A 23,882-nucleotide genomic window follows, 5' to 3' on the forward strand; every position below is an offset into this window, starting at 1 on the left:
ATTCAAATGTCAAATTTATATGTAAGGTTCCCTATAAGGGCCGTTTTCAGCGCGAAATTTCGTATTTCTATATCAAATGAAGTAGTAGATCTCAATTAATTAATTTCTCCATTTAATATTATACACCATTAGAAGTGTTACTTACTCTTAACCATTCATAATAAATCAAATTTGTGTAGCTGATTCTCCTAATTTAATGAGCCATAATACTCAATTAATGTACGTATTGACAATATTAATAAATAATAATAAATCAAAGTGAAAACATTTTAATATTTTAACAACAGAAAACAAGAAAAATTACTATTGATAAGTACTTTGCAATTGATTAAAATCGTAGCATTACAATATGTACACACACTTCAGTTGAAAGCCCATTAATTTATAAACGAAAAAAGCTCTCATTTCAGACAAATCATAGCGCCGCAAAAATTACATTTTTTTCTTCGTTCGTTGCGATCACTAATTCATAATTCATATATTTGCAACGAAACAGGTAAAACATAACATATGAGTAAGTTAGAGATATAAACTTTATCTGCACAGATAGAAGAATTAGTCGGGTGTATTGTATACCAATACTATGTACGATGGTCCAAAAACGAATGTACATATAAGTTGGATGCCTATTAGCACAAAGCAACTTGCTAACGTATTGGATTCTTTTTCCCATCAATACGAGAGACATTTAGAGAGCTTTTTTACGACAAAAGCTATAAGAGGAAATGATAAAATTCGACGCACCTGATCAATGTTGTATACCTGTTTGTCGTCTGTGTATAATCAGTATAAATTTCCTGTCTGTCCCCTCTGACAAAATCCTTCTTGGGTCAAGTTACTACATTCAAATATTAGTAAGTTTTTTGAGCTTGATTTAGTAGTGTTGACGCCGTTGCCATTTAATTGAAGCCACTATAGCCACTATAGCCATTACCTACTCCAATATCAATCCTGGACTATTGGATCTAATGGTGCTTGGTTTGCAGTGCGTTGCTATAATAATCATAGCCGGCAAGTACATCAGTCTTACTATAGGATCTATTACTCCATTTGATATAAAAGTAGTTCATAGAAAATGATTTCGAATCTTTTACTTCATTTATTTGAGCCTGTTTCTTTATATGTAAGACCGCATTAAGACCGTTGTCGATAAGGCCGCTCGTAACCGACTAAAGGTACCGAAACATTCCCCTTAAAAAAAAATCATCGATGCACTCTACTATAAAAATATGAAACGGAATGTGTACCTAACTAAGTACCTGTTCTGTGTGAATCGAAAAGTTTTTCGATGATAGTCTTCATTTAAACGCGATACTGTCCGGTATTAATTATCCTGCGAATCGTTGTTGGAGGTGTATATAACTTCTTGTAAACTTGGTTCTTTAACAAAAATCGCTGATTTGTGACTCTAAGATTAATAAACCGTCAAATTGTTTTCATGTTTTAGCTTTTGAGTGTAAAATAATATTTACGAGCATCATTTGAGTTGTAAGTGCTTATGGTTTAAATAGTTTTTGAAAATGTTTAATGGTTTAAAAAATGCAAACTTAAAGATCCCTGAGTCTATCCTGGAATCAAAGATATAAGGGGAAGATTTCTTAGTATAGGTTTCTCATTGAACATTTTATTTCCAAATTTTCCGGATAAACTATTAGGTCAATTGTGTCTCAAGTTTGAAAGTTTGTGTTGTAGAAAGAAGCGCCAAAAATTGTTTCAATTTAATTTTAACGGCTCATTTTTGAAGTACCGAAGTTGATTACAAACAAAATCTTTTCAAAACTTTTAAAGAATAAAATTGTTTTTTTTTTTTAAATGTTTATAATTGTTTATAATGTTTATAACTCTGGTACCAGTCGCATAACAAACTTTTTAAAATATCATGAGTTTGTCTATATTGATTGTTTACTCTTCAATCAATGAAAAATTAAAGTTTTAAGCCAAGCGTTTGTAAAAACTAATGACGTTCGTCAAAGTACATTCATACGTTCTATTCACCTTCTATGAACGGCTTTCACATCTTTTATTGACAGTGATGACAAACACAAACCATGAGCTCAGCTCAACTAGTTTTTATTTAACAAAATGAAGTAAAAGATTTTGTATCAATCAGTGCTGGTAGTTCTTTGCCCACGTAAATAATCCCACGTTCGTACCTAAGCTCTTGATGCTGCTCCTGATCTGCTGTTTCTCTAATTTCTCTAATTTCGTATGCTATTTCAAATGACAAATGGGAAAAATCGGAGAAGAACAGCTTACATACGAAAGTGGGATTTTTTACATGTGCAAAAGTGTGTGAAAAGTTAAGACAAAAAGTAACCCTTATGTTGATCTCCCATCAGGTTTCAAGAACCTAAAACTCCACGAAAGTCAAGAAGATGATACTGAAACTGTAATAGGAATCTAAATACGGACCTTGTCCTTGTCATACCGGCATTTATTTCCCTATCTTCTTCGTATTTATTCATCTGATAGATAATGATGAAATGAAAAAACGTTTGACTTTTATCTCTATAAACAATTTTAAAGTTTTTGATGATATTAAGTACCTCTGCTGTTCTAAAGCATCATTATTGACAAGTTAATCGAATCATCGTCATAAACGACATACACACATGGCGAAATTTTATCAGCGAACCAGGTGCGACTTTTGTTTAAATATTAAAAATTAAAGCAAACTTGAGCGCGAGGACGAATTTGTACATTTTGTTTTACCAGTAACGCCAAAACAAGTACGATCTGTATGCAATAGACGTCAATTTCGGAATCAAATTATTCGAGTTATTGACTGTGTGCATTTGAATACGCTGATTAACGAGTTGGTTTTTGTTATAACCAAAGATGGTCATATTTTGAATGACTCATTTAGTGAAGGAAACTTTGCGTTCATTATCAGTACAGGTTCATGTTGTGTGGCTTTCGGTATATCCATGTAATTTACCTTAAATGCGTAATGTCTCTTGATCACATAATAGTCCAACACCATTAACGGAATGCATTGCATATTGTTTACATAACAAACAAAAATTCGCAGTCGCATTGTGTTACTGTATCATTTGTGGTTGTTAGCACGTTTCTGCAACTAAGACCTGTGCCCGTTTTAAAATGTTTCTATCGTTTTAAGAATTCGGACAATATAAATCAACTTACACGATCTGGTGTTTAGTATTGCTTTTTTCACGAGATTTCACAATTTAACTGATCAAAAAAAAAGTTTTTGTCTCTCAAATGTGAAAGAGCGATAAAATTAACGAACCTTGAACACAGAGGTGATTATTGTTTTATTATTGGCCGATTGATAATAGAGTAATGATTGGGTGATTATCTGATTCGATGGTCTTGATTTAATGGTATTATTGTTAGGATGATGAGACCGCTTAATACATTCGAAATGATTTGATGTTTGGCAATTTTTTAATTCAATTTTTCGCAACTTTTCTTTTTTGATGAAAAATAATTGTTTTGTCAATAGATTCAGAGTTTTTTGGTGGTCGGATCTATAGTCTTTTTTTTGCTTTAATAATTGGTAAATAAATATGGCCAAGCTATTTTTAACATACGCTTTATGGCTCTACACTTTAATTAAAGTAAATTATAATGCGACGCTAATAAGCTTAAAAACCGCTTAACCTTTTATACACGCAAATGTTCCGCCATCCGCTACACACTCATTAAATCTAATACTTTATTTGTTTAAAGTATCGCTTAGTATTGGATTCAAAATCTTTAACCTAATTAATAAACATTTTGCTACAGTTTTTATCTGTTACGTAGCCACGTGCCAAACTACTGAATATGGGCATCGGTGTAAAGCATTCATAATAAGTAATAATTTAATCAAATAATTGCATTAGTCAGGTCACAGCTCTCATCAAAGTTCGCCGAGGTTCGCTAGATTTTGAAAAATTTCCCGGAGCTCATATTTTCGGCCGTTTATCGTCAAATTTTTAGATGCCCGGTAGTACTCGGCATCAGCTTTCCATCGAACCCATACATGCCCGTGTCCTTGCCATTTTACGGAAATGAAATCCGCACTACGAAACCCCATTTTTCGACTTTTGGCCACTTACAACTAGCCAGGTATGGAAGATCAAAAATATCTGAGACTGGTTTTGGGGCCTAGGAAACAAGGTCTAACTAGGCATATATAAAAAAAAATCCCGGAAAAAATAGCGCCGATTTCGGTCAGTCGAAATTCAAAAGAATCCCTCTTTTTGCTTTTCTTTGAGCAGGACAACTGCCACAGAACAAATTTCTCTTACATTTTTCATAAAGGATTGACATATTGATGAAAATCTTTTACTTCATGTATTTAAACATACTTTTTGCTATTTGGCTAGAGTTCATTATTTGCTTCTGTCGTCGTGGTGAATATTCTTGTAAAAGTTATGTCAGCATAGATCAAATCAGCATACAAATCAAATTGTTACATCAAATTAAAGTGAAACATTTTTACAGACATTGATATTGAGGCTATACGTCACCCTCTAGTCGCAAAATAGACGGAACAAATTCTTTCACCGCATTACGTGCAATGGTGGAAGAGTCATATTTACCTTGAAACCACACGATAAACATTATTATCTCACAGAATCCGGCAATGATATGCATTTACATTTATGCAATTGGAATGTCTTTATATTCTGTGACGACAAAAAGCATTATTAATGCGTCAAGACCGAGATTTCTTCAATGTGTTCGTCTTAATATTCGCATAAATTACATACTTTATTCACATTACCATGTTAAAAGCTCTTCATCATTTATATATATACAATTATAAAAACAACCAGCAAAACTATCAGTGAGATAAAAAGCCAAAGATGTTTGTTGTTTTTATATACTTTACCGATCAAAGTTGAATGTTTCATGCAAAAAATCACGTGCTCGCATTGTATTCATATCGTATATAGTACAACATACACAGTGTGATACTGAGTACAATAAAAGTATGTTGATTCGCCAGCCTTGGCACGTCGTACGAGTACAAGTTAACAACTCAATTCGCATACCTGCGGTTAATACATAATAGCGTAATTGACGGATCACGGTTTTGCACGTTACTGTATTATGACCACCTAAAACAGGTGTAGAAGACGCACGATGCGTTTGAACAGAATGTAGCTTTTCTCGTCGGTGCAGTTTGTTGTGATGGCTTTTCTAATTTTTCTTGAGAGGAACTTATTTTATGCAGTGAGGTATTCATGTGTTTGGATCGTACATATTGAAGAAATGTCAAAATAATGCTCCTATTTAGGTAAAACTGTGTAACTCTGTTCGAAAGAAATTAAAAAAAATTCCGTTGTTTTGTAGGTAGAATGTGTACGTACGCAACACTCTTCACTCGATTACGTAAGATCTGGTTTTGTTACGTAAATTCTCTAATTTGTCTCTTGTTGGTCGTTATTACCAAATACTTTGCACATTTGCTTTCAATGCATATGAACATTTAACAAAACATTTGTCTCGACAAGTGAATATAATGTCAAAATGATCGCACTTTATACATCATTCAAATGCTCATCTTCATCGAGAGATCAATAAATTGTAATTGCCATTTTGTCGTTAAACAACTCATTAGTACACGCCACCAACTAAAAATATTTATTCGGTTAAACGGTGACTTAATCGATCAATCAATCCATTCGTCAAATAATTCTTCGGCGAACATAATTGTTTATTTCGTCATTTATCACCACATTTATGAACACTCTATGAGTTCTGTGTGTACGAAATGTGCGAAAATATTTTTTTGCTCTTCATTTTGGCTAATTTATGTTTTATGATAAAAAGTTTTTTTTAATTGCCTGACGCGACGACGTGCCAATTTTTTTAATTTTTTTAATTTGTTTGCTAATTTGTAGTCGATAGATTTGGATAAAAAATTGTTTTTCATTTATTCGCACGAAACAACCAATCAATTATGTTAGTGTAAGATGTTTTAAACTAGAAACCCAATTTCAATTCTCTGCTGCTGCACGTAATTAGAATTTATTGATCGTAAAAGTCAATTGTAACAGACTCATTCTTTATTTTAGAATTTTTTAAACTGGTGACGGTCAGTGAAATTTATGCTTGAATTTGCTTCAGCTGTTTTTAAGTTGGAGTTGACCTATGCAAAAACGGTCAAGCATTTTATATTGGTGAAATAGTTACACACATGGTGTGTGGTAGTGTGTGCGCACTTTTGTTTGTATGATGGATCCAGCTGAAAAACGGTTGAAGCTTATTCTAATCTTAATCTCATTGACGTCGACTGTAGAAGAAAGAACTTCTTTTACTCATTTTGCAACAACAATACAATTCAGTCTCAGTTTTAACATGTGTCTCTAAGTTTGCCGGTCTATGTCTATATGATATCTCAATCTCCTTCAGAAGAAGAATGTCGGTAAAATACGCTTAATGTACATACATTGGTACTACCCAGTGCCGCACTGGGCTCCCCGTATGCCTCAGGTGATTCCCGAAGGGTCTAATCAAAAAAGATTTAAATCTATTTCCATATTTTTATCAAAAAAGACTTTTTGCGCGAATTTCTTAAATTTTTAAATAATCTATTGAGCGGTTCTAAGTGTATAGTCAAACAAAAGTTTAAAATTTTACTGCTTAACAACTACACCATTCCTTAAATTTTTAATTGTAGCTTTAAATGTATCCAAACCATATTTTAGGACCCTTGATGAACTCTTTTATCTTCAATTATTCAAAACGTTTTGAAATTCAATGCGTGAACCAAAAAAATCTTTCGATTTTTCGCTCTATTAAAGAAAATTATCGCTTGCTCCGCTCACACTGTACAGTTATAGTGACACTTTTTTCACTCAATACAAAAAGCATTTACCATTTCCTATAATTTCTAAATGAAGCAGACGACGCAGTCGCAGTCGTTGAGCCAATAGGCCTTATTTGTTGGATTTATTCCAGAAGGGATTTTTTGAGTAGTTTGAATGTTTTAAAAACAGTTGATCATGTGTTATTGACAGCAATGACATAAAATGAGCGTTGAACTCTGATTACTGTAGTCTTGATATTATAGCTAAATGTATGTTAAACCGAATGAAGTAAAAGATTTTGTATCAAATGCATGGAGATACTTTCAACAAAAGAACTAACAGATTTAATGATTTAATGATAACATAGTGACAAAGTTATACGTCGGTTTAAAGTGAACAAATCAACAAATTCAATTCTCTTTCATCAAAAATCGTCATCACACACAGACCCATTTTTTTTTTAAAGAATTAAAGACAAAAATGAACACAGCACAAATCAGCTAACTTGTTTATAAGTTTTTCTACAGTTGAGAACTTGCTAAAATTATATGTTTACCATTCTTAACTGATCATAATATTGAGTCTGATGACGTGGATTCCCCCATTAAATTATCAAAATCTAATAGAATCGTAAACACATAAGTATTTCCCCGTACGTGATTATCCAGTTTCAGTTTAAGATTATTTTTTGGTCCAATGATTCACAGTTCTACTTTATAATGTTTAACCTTGAAATATTTCGGGTTTCGATAAATTCGTGGTATTGTTGCAATTTTTGGAATTCGTACCTATTTAAGATGATGCCACGTATAACAAAGAGGAATGTAATCTTTAATAAAATGCAATCGTATTATGCTTACATTATCACATCTATTACTTCATTATTCTTAGCGAATGTTTTTCTGTAATATCAGACGTATCCAGACTTGTTCTAAAAGCTTTAAGAAGTGATGTTAATCGAATGAGATGGTGTTATTGTTTGAATATGTCACATTAGTGAATTTTAATAGAATTGTTTTATTTTGATAAATTTATGCCAAAAACTAAACCTATTCGAATCGTCGCTAAATGAATGATAGTTTTTAATGAAATAAGAGACGCAAAACAATTTTTAGAAAATGAGATCACCAACCAGACTGATAAAGTGCCGATTTCCCAGATAAGAAATAAATTTAAAAACAAAAATTGAAAATATTTCTTTGGATGATAAAATATCCTTGAATGATGTCAACATATTAGGATCGACAACATTCAGCGTAAAAATATTTGATCTTGACGACAGGTAACGGATAGTTTTTGTTTCACGGTTTGCATTTGTTAAACTTTGATGTGCATTTATAGGCTAACAAATCTACAGATTATTCATTCGAGTCGAGTGTTTGATACAACACAGTTTTTGTTTCATTATTTAAAATTTGAGTGCGATAGATACAATTACAGCCAAACTACAATTTCTTTCCGAATCTTATTTGTTTTTGTCTCGGATCAACAAAATTCACACAAAACACTATTTATCATCTTTTTATCCATTACATAGTTATGTCATAGTGATAATAAATGATCCAAGGCGAGGCCGAGGTCAATAAGAGAGTCGAAAGTGGTGCTAAAAACATGAAAACGAACGATTTTCGATGCATGTAGCATGTAAAAGACTATTATATGCTACAGTTCTAGCAGCATAAAACATTTCGTAAGTTTGGTTCTACCCACTAGCCCCAGGAAATGTGTTTTTACGATCATGGTAATGAAAGAATGACTTATTTTTTGGGGGTACAATTAGTACAATAATTGAATTGATGATAAATGTGTTCCGTCTGTGAAACTTTCAAAAAATAACATTTCCAACAGGCAAACAAATTCTAACTAAAATAAGGCGGCAAATCATAAAGCAATAAAACATTTAATTCGAATAGGTATTTACGATTACTGAATTTGTATTGTGATTTGTGAATCTTTTTTTTTTGTCTTTACAGAATCATAAACATTTTACGATACGGAATAGAAACGTGGATGGCACTCAATGTTACCTGATAAAATAAACGGAATTAGCGAATAATTTACACGAATTTTGCTGAGTTGAACCATACAATGCTTGTATCTGTGACGGAAAAAAATGACCTCTGGACATAGATTTTTATTGACATTATTCATTACGTCGCTAGTCACTGCAATCGGTGGTACAACGCTTGGTGAGTAAAAATTAAACAATTCAGATACAAGGCGGATATATTTTTGTGTTCGTTGTGTTTTTGAAGAGTAACAGGTGTAATGAGATTCATATACAAAGTACACATTAGTCTGTGGGGACCAATAATTTAATTAATTTATTGTTAGTTTATTTTCTGATAAAAAGTTTTTATTTCGCTTTTAGCGCTTAAGGTACCTAAGGCAAAATAGACACTGAAGCATAAAATTATAAATGGAAGTGGCTGTTTCACCTAGATAATCTTCAGTTCATTTAATTAATATAAATGTCACCTTTCCTCACCACGTTTTCATACCTTTATCGTTATCAACCTAATTTTTTCATATGAATCTATTGTTCTTGACTTTGCACTGAACCACGAAAAATATTGAGTGCTGAGCCGAGGAAGCCTAACTGAAAATTCTTTCGTTGGTGCTTGGTTCACTCCTATGTTCTTGGCTATTCAAAACGTTAATCATCAGTCAGTTGAATTTTCTTCAGGGTGCACAAACCTTGCACAAACTAAGAGTGTTTATACAATCTTAAAAATCTGTTACTTCTTCTGTTTTTAATACTACTTTGAATTTAGAGTGGATCGATTCTAACATTTAAATTTTAATTTTACACAGTGTTCCATAGTCGGAGTCTGCTGATCGTTTTAAAACAGAATCTTTTAACTTTACTTGAACATACAATAGAAGGGATTTTTCAATGTGAAAATTCTGAAATTATTCGCCATTGCCATTTTTTTTAGCGGATTCGAGCTTTCTATACATGTTTACTGGCTACAAACTAGCTACGAAACTACATTTAGTGGTAGTTTATTCAGCTATGACAAAAAGCCAGCAAAAGGAAGCCACTTGCTTTTCTCAGAGCTGGTCAAATCTAATTTTAAATGAAAGCTAACACATTCCTGGTGGTCATTGTTGTTTTAACATTTTCAAATAGGATTTTTGTAGAAAGATATGATCGACGAAGGTACAATCAAAAAACGCATAAATGTAGGCTACAATTTTAGCGAAGCTCTTTATAATTTCCAATTTTTTAGAAAGTTAGAAAGTTATCAACAACGACAAAAAAATAAATAAATGGTGAGCTCAGGTTAACGTTCTCTGATATAATAATAGAATGTACAGTGAAACTGAAGAAGTGCAAGAATTATAGTTTAAGATTTGGACAATAAGAAAGATCTTTATTTGGCTATAAAAAAATGATATGAAAAAAGTACAAGATTTGGTGTGAAAAATTTGAACAAATGAAGTATAATAGATTTAATAGTTGTATGGCTTCTGCCAACACACACACCCGACTATGTATTACAAGTCGATATCAATATCATTAACATAAAAGCTTTGGCAACAGATTATGATAAGATAAGAAAACTTTAAAAAAATCTCATAGAAATAAATGAATGAATTTAACGATACTTAAGTGAGGTTATGTGTGAAAGTACCGTATGTTGAAGATGATCTATACAAAAAAAATTTTTTCTTTAACTGTTGCTTTCGTGGTATCTTTGAATTACTGATGTCGCAGCAGGAGTGTCAAAAAAATTTAATTGAACATTGAATGTTCACTTAATACAGTTAGTGAGTTTGAAATAAGTGATACCTGTCGTATCAGCTGTCTTTCAGCTGATCCACTCATGCAAACTTAATCAATTTTGTTTGTATGCGTCACTTATCCTATAGTCACCGACTACATTTTGATTTTATAATTGTTTGTATAGACGCATTTGCGCACATTTCATAGAATTTAATCTCCATCTCCGGATATAAATTCACTTTGTGCGTGTCAATGTCACGAAAATTCGTTTAATATACTTACAACGATGTATGACGACCCATAAACAACACGTTACGTGTCGATTGATTTAATTGCATGCTTGTTTTTACCTATATAATTATACAGATTTTCGGATCTATGAAAGATTGCAATTAAAACAACATGAACACCTTCTGACAACGTATCATCGAAATGAATCGAAAAACAATCCGAGAAAACAACACTGATTGCAGCAATGAAATAATTATTGAGATCAGTGAATCGAAAATGTGTTTGATGTTGGTCATTGAGATTGTTCAATGTTTATGACGAAATTTGAATACAAACAATTTTGTGTTGGGCCTCTAATACAAACGAATACATTCTGTAGCAGTAAACAGTAGATTAATCAAACATGAAAGTGATCGTGGTATTTCTTTCGATGATACGTTTGGATCGATAACTTAACTATCAAGTCATATATAAGCGAATGTCTGCAGAGGAGTGAAAATAGGAAGTCTCAGAATTAAACCACAACATAATTTGAAGGTTATGAATTCGGGATGGCTATCATCTGTTATCTTTAACGACTTCAGGAATAACTGACAAGCTTTGACTAAGCTCTGAAAATGTTCGAAGAAATGAAGTCAAAGATTGGAGCTCAGACTGTTGAGAATACTTAGGTCAAATGAAGTAATAGATCCGATAGTAAAACTTTTGTTATGCTTGCCATCTGTGAAAGTTTAAGTTCTTACAGATTGTGGGCGACACGGAAACACAAATTGTAATTAGGTTAGTGGAAAAGCAATGATCTGTCGCCTATTATATTGAGTCATTCTTCTGGATGTTTGAAATGGTTTACATTTATTAATCATGTCTTGATGTGCATTTTTTCTTGAATTGATTTGATTGATAAACCGGTCTGCAATGGCTCTTAGTGACGTAAATAGGTTTTCTCGATATCAAATAAATTACATATTTAAAATCCAATTTCAGTTTCACTTCAACATATTTCATGGTTGAACGGATAACCAAATGTATTTAAAATAAAAATGCACAAAAACCGATTTAAATTGTTGAGCATCGGAATCATTTTTATCAAGGTCGTTCGTATTTATTATAACAAATTACTACACACACTTCATTACCATATGCGGATTTATTCAGAAAACGAGTGTGGTTATAACTACACTGGCTGCATGTTACTCAGCATTGCAAGAAAAACAACATAAAATGATGTTTCGATAAATGGTAATTGAATTATAGTTTACGTTGTGAATGTAATTGCTGCTATAACGGTAGCCAGTATAGGTATGAATTATGAATGAATTTCGTTACGCATTCAGCACATTGGTCATTTCGATTGAAATCTGCTCTTAATTAACATTAATAAGCAATGATTAGATAATCGATTATCGAAGATTAGTAAGCCAATATTGTGTTTATCGAAATTAAGGTTTAAGTTCTTTAAGCAAGCATATCACGCTTTGTGACTAGTGTTATCTTTGTACCGATTCATAAAAGTTTCCAATGTAAATTCGATTAAAACAGAAGTATTATCACTACTAATTACCATTGTTCGGAATGAGCCACATGAAGGCAATTACTTATTCGAAATACAGAAAATAATTACAAATTGGTGGTCACCATCGAATCGTAGAGGAAACGGCGGCTGATTTAGAAACACCATTCCACCGAACAAAAAGAAGCTTTTATCATAATCTAGCCATAAGCTCGCTGTAGTTCTGAGTGGAGTGGCTCAAGGGGAACTAAAATCAGTGCTTGGTAAAATGGCACCTCATGCTGCCTCATATCATTTTTTCCGCAATATTTCACAACCCACTCGGAAACATTTTTGCCACAACTAACGAATTCGAACTTTATGCTCGACAATTAAAATTGAAATGGGTGTTGAACAGCCTATGTTGGAGCGTTTTTTTAAGTACAATTATGTGTTTTCCACGGAAGAAAAGAGCAGTTTATGCCAATTTAGGCAAACTAATGACTTTTCTAAGAGCTGACCAAACTGCAACGGAGGGACTCTTTTGAAAAACTTTTTTTTTTTTTTTTTGAAAAACAACCTACCGAAATTGGACGGATTTTTTATTAAAATCATTGTGATGTGCCTAGACATGAATTGAACCCTAGAATCCAAAACCACAGTCGGAGGTGACCGAAATCTGAAAATTACAATTTTCTTACCTTTTTTCTCCCACTATGGTGACGAGGTACATGACCTACATGACCGACCATGGTATCATTGGATAGATGAGGTCATGTAGTTACGGGTCAACATGGGTTATGCAAGTTGGCAATGCCATCTACAGTGACCAACATCACTTTGACAAAATGAAGATTTCATACTGACATAGGTGAACTTTGGAGGGTGATGTAGCTTTGCTTAAACAACTTTCGAGATAAAAAAAACGTCTGCTCATGCAGTGATGTATCTAAACGAACAAATCAAATCAAATAAAGTGTTCTACCTTGTAGAAAGGCGTTAGTCGAAATGTTAAAAAAGCCGCAATGCAGCAACAGTAGTACAGTTTATTTTTCGAATACAATTCATTTAGAAGTTTAGGAACATCAGTTAAGGCCAATAGAATTATGCATACATGCTTGTAAAATAAAGTCTGGAGCAATCAATTTATAATTCGTCTAAGCTTTAGACTCTGATTCTTCAATCTCCTTGGCTTGAGTCGCTTCGTTTAAAATACTCTTCACTTCGTCAACGAAATTCAAAATTCCTTTGTTGAGGAAGTAATTGAAGTTTCTGGTTAATGGTAACTTGATTTCCATCTCAGTTTTTGCACCCAACTGTAATGAACGAACTTAATACATTCCCCCAAAAGAAGTGTCACAACTATGTCATACCTCCTGCCAGTGATTGATATTCCAAATCGTATTCTTCACCAGAATCAGGCAATCGACGGTAGCGTAAAAGTCTTTCACTTTGTCCAAAAAATGCTGTGCTACATCTTGGATCTTTTCCTGTTCGCGAAACGATTGGACCGACTTCTTCAGAATGCGCTCGAAACGTTCCATTTCTTCGTGCACATTTTTCACCGAAACATTGGTCAGAGTGTTTTCCAACAGAATGTCCACAAATTTGTTAAAATCAGCTGCAGTACACCAAAGATCTCTGAACGCGTCGGAACTGATTATCAATTCTTGGATAGGTTCTAAATCGATTTCAGGTAGTTCGAACAACTTTTGCCGTTTGTTGAGTACCTCACCCAATTCACCGAACTCATTGATGGCTTTCCACAGTTTTCTGATTTCAATGGAATTTTCCACCAACTTACCCACATCAAATTGTGTGTTGTAATACACAACACTAACGGTTAACTCTTCGAGTCTTTCGTAGTATGTCGCCAAGTCTTCGATTTGTTGCTTACGGAAACGTTGAATTTCCTCCTCAAACATTTCGTTGGTCATTCTGATCTGATTCGATATTTTCACCGGACTATACAAAGCCTGAACTTTCGCATTGAAATTGGCATTTGGCAGAGCGACACAGAAATCGTCCAGAATAGCGAAATCGAAGAGCTTCATTTTCATCACATTTTCGAGCCTTGACACTGCAAGGATGATTAGAGGATTTAGTTAAAATGTTGATCTCTGAGATCGTTTGCCGTGGTTTACCATTCCCTGGAATAGTTTCCATCCACTCGGTGGTTTTATACAATTTTTCAATGGTCGGGGGCTTTTCGGAGAGTGTCTTCAGTATCGCATTGTATTCGCTCAGTATTGCATTTGTCTCATTGTTCAATTTGCGCACCAAATAGTCCATCATCAAATCAGCCAACTCCTGACGCTTCGCGACCAAATTATTCTTGATTGGACTAACATTGATCAAGAACGTGCCAATTTGAATGCTCATTGGAAGTGTCTGCTCCAACGTCTTCTTCATTGCTCTTTGGAATATAATTTCGTCCCGGATTTCGGGTGCGTTTTTGTTCTGTTTCTCGAAGTCTTCCAAATAGCTGCTAACGTTCATCACGAACAGAGCGATGTGACGATCGTATTTTTTTGCATATGCGGCAAGTGGAATGACACATTTGTCGTAGGCTTTCTTTAAATTCTCTCTGGTTTCAACGACCATCGACTCCATCAATCCCACCGAAGACAGATACAGATCCGGATCGAAGGTCAATCCTTTCATAATTTTCGGATCGATAAGCGGCACAAAATGAATCTTTTCGAGATACGTTTCGTACAGCTCCATGATGACCGGTCCATATGCGCTCGGATCGATTGAGTAAAATGCGCCCGTTTCGTTCATTTGCAGAGTTAGGTAGAAGACGTGACTTGTATGTGGATTGAATGGACTTGTTATGAGGTCACTATCATCCCAGATGTAATCTTCGGGAATATCGACAAAACTTATGCACGGCTTGTAGAGCATGTCACTGTACAGTTTGATGGTATTCTCAACCAATCGCCTTAAAGCCGATTCCATATGAAATTTGACCAACGACAGAAATCGCTTAATTTTCGCCAAATTGTATATCTCCCACGTAGATATTTCGATGTCGTACCAGCCTTTACCAGCACGGCGAAGCACCATGGTAATGAGATTTGCTAATTGCACAGGCCAAACGGCGCGCAAAAAGTCAACAGCTCGGATAGCGAACGTTTCTTCGATTGATTTGAAATTCGCCAGTGATGCCGTTTTGTGTGAGATTGTCGTGAATAAGGTCATCTGTCCGACTTTGTCACATTCATCGATTACGTATAGCATGGCGCTGAACGCATGGGCTATCGGAAAGAGATTTATAAATTTCAGGACACGTCGCTTCTCCTGGAAATCGTACAGGCAAGATAAGTCAACCGGTTCGTGCTTTTCCAATGTTTGATCTGCGAATGGAAGATTTATGTTCGGAAATTTACTGGGATGTGACTCGATAGCTTTCCTCAAATCGGTCAATCCCAGGGTACGTTTATAATTCAATATCAACTCCTCCCTAATGTTGAAGAACCAATCTCGATCGTCCAATATCTTTGGCAACGCTAACTTTTTGATTCGATCCATTAGCTCCATTTTAGGATCGGAGATATTATCAACATTTAAGCAATCGGCCAGTAGTTCAAACTTAACCCATTTCTCAGCATTCTCACGTCGCCACAATGCGTCCGCAATTCGTTTCACGAAGTTCAACGTATGCTCTTCGTAGAATTTTAAGTGGATGCGAGGGACTTGGTGGATTTTCCCCGCTGTATCTCTCACAGTCCATAGTCTGTTGTGATGATTGTATCCTTCAACGTTAACGTCCACCCATTCGATGAAATTAGTCGAAAAAATTAAAGTTCTGGCATTTCGGTGAGTCAGTAGTGGAATGAACGCTACTGCCGGTAGTCTGTATTCGTTAGCATCGCTATGCAGGTCTAGCCACTGTTCCGGTGCCATAATCTCATAATCATTGTTGTCGAACCATTCCAATGGGAATTTGTTGATCTTTACGTTATTGTCCTTGATATCCTTGACATTCAGATATTTCTCAAGGTCATTTCCGTCGATCAGTTGCCATGATTTTATACCCTCGGATGCAAGACACTTTTCTAATGTCAGTTCGTCCACATCGACCCCTTTTCTATCTTTAAATCCATGGAAAATATATTGAAGATCTTGATCCATCATTTTGTTGCCTTCAAACGCCTTTTGTGACGTCTTATCGGTTTTTATACCAAAAATTGACGAAGCTACTTGATTTTGAGTAGACTGAGTCATATCATTGCTATGATAGAGTATGTTCTTCGTGTCCAAGCAAGCTAAAAACTGTAAGTTATGTTCTAGCGTTCCTTCCATCAACCCCTCAATTCTTAAATTACTAAAATCCTTCAAAAGCTTCAAATATCGAGTTATGACACTCCTTCTATCTTTCAGGCACTTCGACTAGCAATGCAAACTGCCAAACAACTATAGATGGTATTCCAACAGTTAAATCTGTCGGTGACACCTGGAACGGCCAAGATCCTTGCGATAAATACATCTGTGAATCAGGGCCTAACAACACTGCGCATCATCGATTGTTGCGCGAGTATTGTTTCATAAAATGCAACAACGTAAGTAGGGGTGAAACTAGGCAACTATTGCCTTGTCCTGTGTACATTGAAATCACATCGTAAGTTTTAGGAATTCGAATTGGTGGTGAAGGAGGGACAGTGTTGCGGTGAGTGCGTGCAGACGAAATGCCACGCTGATGGGAGAATTTATAACATTGGAGATATGTGGAAGAGCAAGGATGGATGCACATTCTCCGAGTGTGTCCAAAGGGGAGATTCAGTGACGGTGACGTCATATAAGAAAACTTGCCCAGAACTGAAGAACTGTCCCAGAGAGAATGTATCTGTTAAGGATTGCTGCCCGTATTGTCAGAGTGGGAAGCAAGCTCCCGATGGTGGTAAGAATTATCGTGGTCTGTCAATGGAGTATTTAATCAAAGGTTCAAATTTGGGTAGATGAGACCAGTCATGAGTTTACCTTTGATTCCGAAAAGTTTGCGAAAATATTGGACAGGGACACTTACCTGAATCATCCTTGTGTCAGAGACTGCAAAGATGGATCGCCGCCAATGACCTGTAATTATACCTTTATGGTAAGGCCAAATCAATCCTTTTAATGCGTCAAGACTTATGACCCAATTGTTCTGACATCTATTATTACCCGCAGTTGGAATGGTACGAAACGTTAAGCAAGGCGTGTTACGATTGTCCGTTCAATGAAACTGATTGCTACAGACCTCATTGCATCTACGCCGATGGCATACGTCGCAGTATTTTAGTGGTAAACAGAATGATGCCTGGACCGCCGATTCAGGTACGCAAACATGCGATATTTAAAGCACAGTAAAGTCTTTCACTCGATCCTTCTAACAACCAAATAGGTCTGCAAATTCGACACAATTGTTGTAGATGTCGTGAACAGAATGATGGGAGAGAGTACATCAATTCATTGGCATGGTATGCATCAACGTGAATCACCTTACATGGACGGTGTGCCATTTATAACGCAGGTAAGACTTTCGTTGTATTGACACTATAATCGTAAAGAATTGATGGAACATTCTCCGCAGTGTCCGATTCCACCTCATACAACGTTCCGTTACAAATTTTCCGCCGATCACGAGGGAACACATTGGTGGCATTCGCACATTGGCATGCAACGCACTGACGGCGCCTTTGGTGCTTTGATTGTTCGTCAGCCAATGAGAAAGATTCAATTCGGCAGCCTGTACGATTACGACCTGCCGGAACACATTATGATCATACAGGATTGGGACATTAGAACGGGCACATCAAGCTTCAATTCTTTCCATCATTCCATCGGCAACAATAAACCAAAAAACATTTTGATCAACGGAAAGGGCAAATTTTACGAGAAGACAGTTGATACCAGGAAAAAGGGTTCGCCTGCTCAAATCGACAAAAGTCCGTCAACTACCACTACTACCACTACTACAACTACTGAACGAGGTGCTGATCATCAGGTTTATGGCGATATCAACGATCCAGTTAAATTTGATATTCCAATTAGTCCCGCACTTCTGGATCAATTGGAACCGGCCAACATTCCGACTGTGCATAAGATTGTTAATGGAGAAATGAACCAGTCGTCTGCTAGAAAACGAGAAATTCGAGCGACAGAACCCATTCTGGTTCCGTTGGAAGTGTTCGAAGTGCATCAAGGTCAAAATTACAGATTTCGCACGATAAACGCTGGATTTCTTAACTGTCCAGTTGAAATATCTGTCGATAATCACACTCTTACGGTAATCGCTTCAGACGGCGAGTATTTCGAACCGGTAGTTGTTGACACTCTAGTCACATATGCCGGCGAACGATTCGATTTCGTCGTGAATGCGGATCAACCAATCGGAAATTATTGGATTCGTGTGCGCGGTTTGATGGATTGTGACGAACGATTCGAGAAAGCTCATCAGGTGGCTATCCTAAGATATAGACGAGCTCCCAATGAACATCCAGCTGGCATCCCAACTTATGATTACCAACGCGATGGATTGCAGTTGAATGCGTTGAATAAAGGTAGCGGGCACGTTGAATCGGTGTCCATAGCCGAGCTTACCAGTCTCGATGAAGTCCATCCAAAGCTTCTACTACCAAACGCCGATTTCCAGTTTTACGTCTACTACGACTTCTACGACAGTTCCAATCCCCATTTCAACGATCCGAATTTGTATGCAAATGACGCGATGACAACGATTGAAAATCAGTTCATTGGACCGCAACTAAATCGCATAGCCATGAAAATGCCGTCGTCGCCTCTATTGGTGGCGAAAGATAATTTAGACGAATCGGGTTTCTGCAACGAAACTTCGCTGATGAATAAAAACATCGACTGCGTCGAGCAATTCTGTGAATGTACACATGTTCTACAGGTCCCACTGAACGCATCTGTTGAACTAATCATAGTGGACGAAGGCTACAGATACGATGCAAATCATCCCTTCCACTTGCACGGCCAGGGCTTCCGTGTAGTAGCAATGGAAAGGATTAAACCGTCTGGGATCAAAATCGAAGAGGTGCAGGACCTAGACCGGCAAGGGAAAATTGTTCGCCGTTTAGAAGGTGCACCAATGAAAGACACAATAACCGTTCCCGACGGTGGTTTTACGATAGTTCGATTTGTTGCTGACAATCCGGGATGGTGGTTATTCCACTGTCACATTGAGTTTCACATCGAAGTTGGCATGGCATTGGTGTTTAAGGTTGGCGATGTCAGCCAGATGAAAACGCCACCGAAGGACTTTCCAATGTGTTCCAATTACATGCCGAGAATGGGCGAAAACAAGAATGGAAATGAGGGCAATGTTAGCCGGATATCGTTGGGCGTCGTTGTAATGGCGTTGTTTGTACAAATTGTGATAAATTCAATAAATCTTTAAGACAATATATAGACCTAGATAGTTGTAGAAATGTGTCAGTGTTAAGTTATTGCTCGCTGTTGTATGGAAAGGACGGACATAGCCAATTTTTTATGGAAAATAAATTTGACCACCAAAACGGATTGAGTTTCGAAAACGGAAATTCAATTTTTTTTTGATAGTGCAGACATCGAAGGGTGCGCAAACCAACCTTTATTGACAGTACAAGTATAAAGGTACGTACCAATCGAATTTAATCTACTTCCAATTTTCGGAACGACCCCACAGTACTACCGAAAAGTTCTTCATTCTTCTTCGATTTGACCAATCGCCTGCTTTCATCTGTTTTGTACTTGCCATCTTCAATAAACCAGTCACGTCTAGCCATTAACCTCTTTTCCCATTCTTCGGCAATGCTTTGAACCGAGCCGCCTAGACCACCGTATTCATGCGGCAGGCATTCTTTATTGATATGTTTGTACAGTGATTCGAACGAATCGTGAACGAAAATCTGGAAGAAAGAAGTTTTCGCGATTCAAATTTTCTGATGCAATTAGTCCGATCGAAAGGTTATCAAGGGCGACTTACCCGTTTTCTAACTTTGCTGCTCATAAAATTGTAAAATATTTTGAAAACGGCATCGAAAATCGAGGAAGGGTTCACGAAATGGATGCCCTTCTGTCGAACCGGATACGCTTCTTGGATCGACGTTGTCATTTTCCTGGAAAATAGAAAAATTTACTGACGAGTAGAGGGAGTAGAGGGTGAAGTGGTCAGCTGACGTAAAATGGGTACATCTACTACAACAGTGTGCTACTAAAACGACATTTCCAATTTCTCCAATCAAAAATATGTGCAGTCAGTCACAGTCATATTCACTGACTCTGGCCCAACCTCTCTTACTTATTCCTACTTATTATTCTTACTTGATAATGGACGGTGTACACTGTCCAACATGTCCCAATGTTAACCCTTTTAAGTCAATTAAAATTGTTTGACCGCACACAATGGCGTTGTCATCATCCATCATTGAAATATCGTTGATCATATAAGATACCTGAGAGTCGAATTTTAACCGTTACCATCAATTGCGTTCACATTTCCACATTTCCTTCGCAACTTACTTTCATAATGTCTTGAATTCCAAGCCTTTGAGGATCATAAACTCCGTGTCTAATTAGCATAACTCTGGACGAGTTATATTTTTCGGTTTTCGGCAATGGTAACGTAACTCTGTTAATCAAATCATAGTAAAATCAAGTCAATTACAATCTTAAATTGTGTTTCATACCCTCGTCTGATAGCTTCTGTCAGATTGGCATACGTTGGATCACGATCATAGAAAAATTCAGGTATTGCCGAACGTACGGTGAAGTACATGTCCAATTTCTCTTTGGATTTTTCGTAACTGTATTTACAGCCTCTCAGGAAAGACACCAAAAACTGATCGTCTGCAATAACAATGCTTAAGTTCAAGTCATTACCTTTCAATGTTGAAGTAATTGTAACCTGTTCGACTAATAATATGCGGTTGCATCTGCAACCACTTCCGAAGATATTCGATGTCTTCGGCAATTTTAGCTGGATTTTCATTCAGTTCAGTTTTGGCGACATTCGCCAATTCGGAGGACAATTGACGAATTTGAAGATTTTCCATTTCCTTCGAAAGAGAACTTTTAAACTATCTACTCAACATGGACGTAACATTTGTCTGCTTGGAGGAGCGAAAAATGTTTAACTTTGCATAGATATCTAACGGCAAGCACATGACCAGTACTATTTCCAATCTTGTACTTCAATTATTTTAACATTCTAAAGGTCCATATAACCCAGAGCTTATCATTATTTTTTGTCGTCGTTATCGATAACAGATGAGTAACCGTATGTGACAAGTTTTCTGGCAAATTGAGTAAGCTCGAAAAGCTTACTGAAATAATGCGTACATTGGGTGCGGCAGAAGTAATTCATTACATGAGTGATCAATTTGTGATACGAGCCAAACTCACAAGTGTAGTTTACGCCAATTTTACGGTGGCAGCTCCATTGTCTGTTTTCTCTGAATTTATGGATCACAGAGATGTACAGGGAGCCAATCAAATGATAAAATTTCCGTTACGGTAATTATTTGAACTTGCCTTATTGGCACTTTAGGTGTCAACACCATTAGCAAAGATGCGTCAAAAATGTGTGGAAAAATGAGAGATAGAAATGAGATCGTGATCTTTGCTTTTTCATAAAAAGTGACACACGCTACAAGTGCTATTATGATTATATCGAGAATACCGATCAATTGGCCATTACGTGTCCCTGTCCCATGGCAAATTAAAATAACAAATTATATTTCCTTCTCTATCATATCATATCAATCTATACAAAATGTATAATTGACGTCGTAGGTGCGTCTCAGAATTTGAATTTTAAGTGAAGCTGCGTTAATTTGATCTTCACACTTTCCATATTGAATTTTTAGAGCAATTATAGTGTTGACGTTCACAGAATTTTATATCAAGAGTTAATTTCAGAAACAGACGTGTCACATTAGCGACTCGTAAGAAAAGTGAAATTTCATTCATTTGGTTTCGTTTCAAAGTGGATGACTTTTCTTAGTTTAAAACAAGAAGCATCGTATGGCCTGTTCGAGACGAAGCTAAATGAATGAAATTTCATTTTTCTTATAATTCGCTAATGTGACATGTCTTGTTTCTGCATTTAACTCGTCATATATCTGGTATCAAATAAAGTAAAATCATCCGAAGGATTTATTTCATCACAGCAGAGTCTTAAAGAGTGAAGAAAGAATTTTTCGCTCTTATCTTAATCCAGGAAAATTTTAGTCAAAATACTGAAAATGTTTAAGGTAGTGGCCACACTTTATTATCGATGAATTCATAGTTTTCATTCCAGTTCACGTGCCGGAATTTCGCAATACTAATTAAAATCCGATGAAGAAGCAAGTGCCTCTACTTAATTGGATTACTTTAACAATACACTCACAGATGTTTTTATCTTGGTGACTAATCACAAAACATTTATTTTTCTTTGAATCATTAAAAAAAAGACGACAACGTGCATTTTTCATGAATTGACTATGAAAGCAAACACAATAATTGGTAATGAAGTGGGTGTTTTATCTGCAATCTACAATCAATATATGTGAAGGTGAAAGATTCGTGTTCGTATCATTTAGGATTCACATATGTTTTCACTAATTTTACGGTTCATTTGAACAGATTCACCTTAGCTATTTCCTATGCAATCTTGGTGAGTAATACTCACTCTCTTTTATGAAAACACGTCGTGGACGGATTGCAAATAAAATACACGACAGTGAAACAAAGTCAATTAGTCATCAAACGACTCAACACTTAGCTTATAATTGAGTCTAATTACGGTACTCACTCTGATTATATTTTTCTTTAAATTAATTTAATTATAAAAACCACGACTTGTATAATGTCCCGTGTTAATTCGATGTTGTAATAAAATTTTTTTCGCTTAATCTATTGTAGCACAACTATAAAATTTGTAATGTTGTCTCCGTACACGATAAACTTTCAATTCGTGGTAAGCACAAAAAAAAAATTATCGAAAACACACCATACAATTGCAGCGAAAAGTGATAACATGCTGTTCCATATTTGATGTGTAGACTGATTATGCCATTCACCGAACGGAAAATATTAAACATTTTGGCTCAACTCCCGAAACATGCATCGAATAATTGCTTTCAGGCTCATCATGCTATTGTGGAAATTTTGAAGAAAATTCTAGACTCTAGGTTTGAGCATAGCACTGCTCCTAGCATTAACATCGAAAATATTTAGAGGACGATGGTATCAGAATAGACTGAAAGTCAGTTTGCATTTCTTTCATTCAGACATGAGTCGTGTTAATTGGTGTAAGTGCACACGCATACATGTATCAAAGTTTCCAGGCTTTTTGACATCTGACATACGAGTGTTAATGCTAGGATCTGGGGTATGAAACCCTTTATAGTTACAAGCACAACACTGTTTCTGGCATTACGGAATTAGCAGGCGTCAAATTTGTAGATTTTAATTATAAGAGATTGTTTGTATAGTACATTACTCGTACAACGAACATAACTCATCAATCTATACAAAATAAACATTGATTCTACTGTGATTTCACAAGCCTCCCAATAGTTTATGCGTCAACGCTAGGAGCAGTGCTATGTTACAAGTAAAACAATATATGTCCACTATGACACAGTTTTCTTAGCTTTCTTAACGACTACTATAGCGCTAAATAAAACGT

The 23,882-nt window shown here is 35.8% G+C and overlaps 2 protein-coding genes across 2 annotated transcripts; one reads left to right on the forward strand and one right to left on the reverse strand.

Annotated features, from left to right (window-relative positions):
• The first annotated feature begins 1,286 nt into the window (after nucleotides 1-1,286).
• LOC119078559 (L-ascorbate oxidase) lies at nucleotides 1,287-19,767 on the forward strand. Its single transcript, XM_037186127.1, has 8 exons — nucleotides 1,287-1,488; nucleotides 8,744-8,959; nucleotides 16,607-16,785; nucleotides 16,856-17,123; nucleotides 17,182-17,318; nucleotides 17,393-17,539; nucleotides 17,607-17,735; nucleotides 17,796-19,767. The coding sequence occupies exons 2-8, from the start codon at nucleotides 8,884-8,886 to the stop codon at nucleotides 19,623-19,625; spliced, it is 2,766 nt and encodes a 921-aa protein (XP_037042022.1). The 5' UTR covers nucleotides 1,287-1,488; nucleotides 8,744-8,883; the 3' UTR covers nucleotides 19,626-19,767.
• Nucleotides 19,768-19,772: 5 nt separating this feature from the next.
• LOC119078560 (alpha-tocopherol transfer protein-like) lies at nucleotides 19,773-23,255 on the reverse strand. Its single transcript, XM_037186128.1, has 7 exons — nucleotides 23,004-23,255; nucleotides 21,114-21,264; nucleotides 20,896-21,055; nucleotides 20,729-20,837; nucleotides 20,531-20,661; nucleotides 20,193-20,325; nucleotides 19,773-20,115 (listed from the first exon to the last, which is right to left on the reverse strand). The coding sequence occupies exons 2-7, from the start codon at nucleotides 21,259-21,261 to the stop codon at nucleotides 19,858-19,860; spliced, it is 939 nt and encodes a 312-aa protein (XP_037042023.1). The 5' UTR covers nucleotides 21,262-21,264; nucleotides 23,004-23,255; the 3' UTR covers nucleotides 19,773-19,857.
• Nucleotides 23,256-23,882: the final 627 nt, after the last annotated feature.

Source organism: Bradysia coprophila, unplaced genomic scaffold (genome assembly GCF_014529535.1).
Source record: "Bradysia coprophila strain Holo2 unplaced genomic scaffold, BU_Bcop_v1 contig_297, whole genome shotgun sequence".
NCBI classification, from domain to species: domain Eukaryota; kingdom Metazoa; phylum Arthropoda; class Insecta; order Diptera; family Sciaridae; genus Bradysia; species Bradysia coprophila.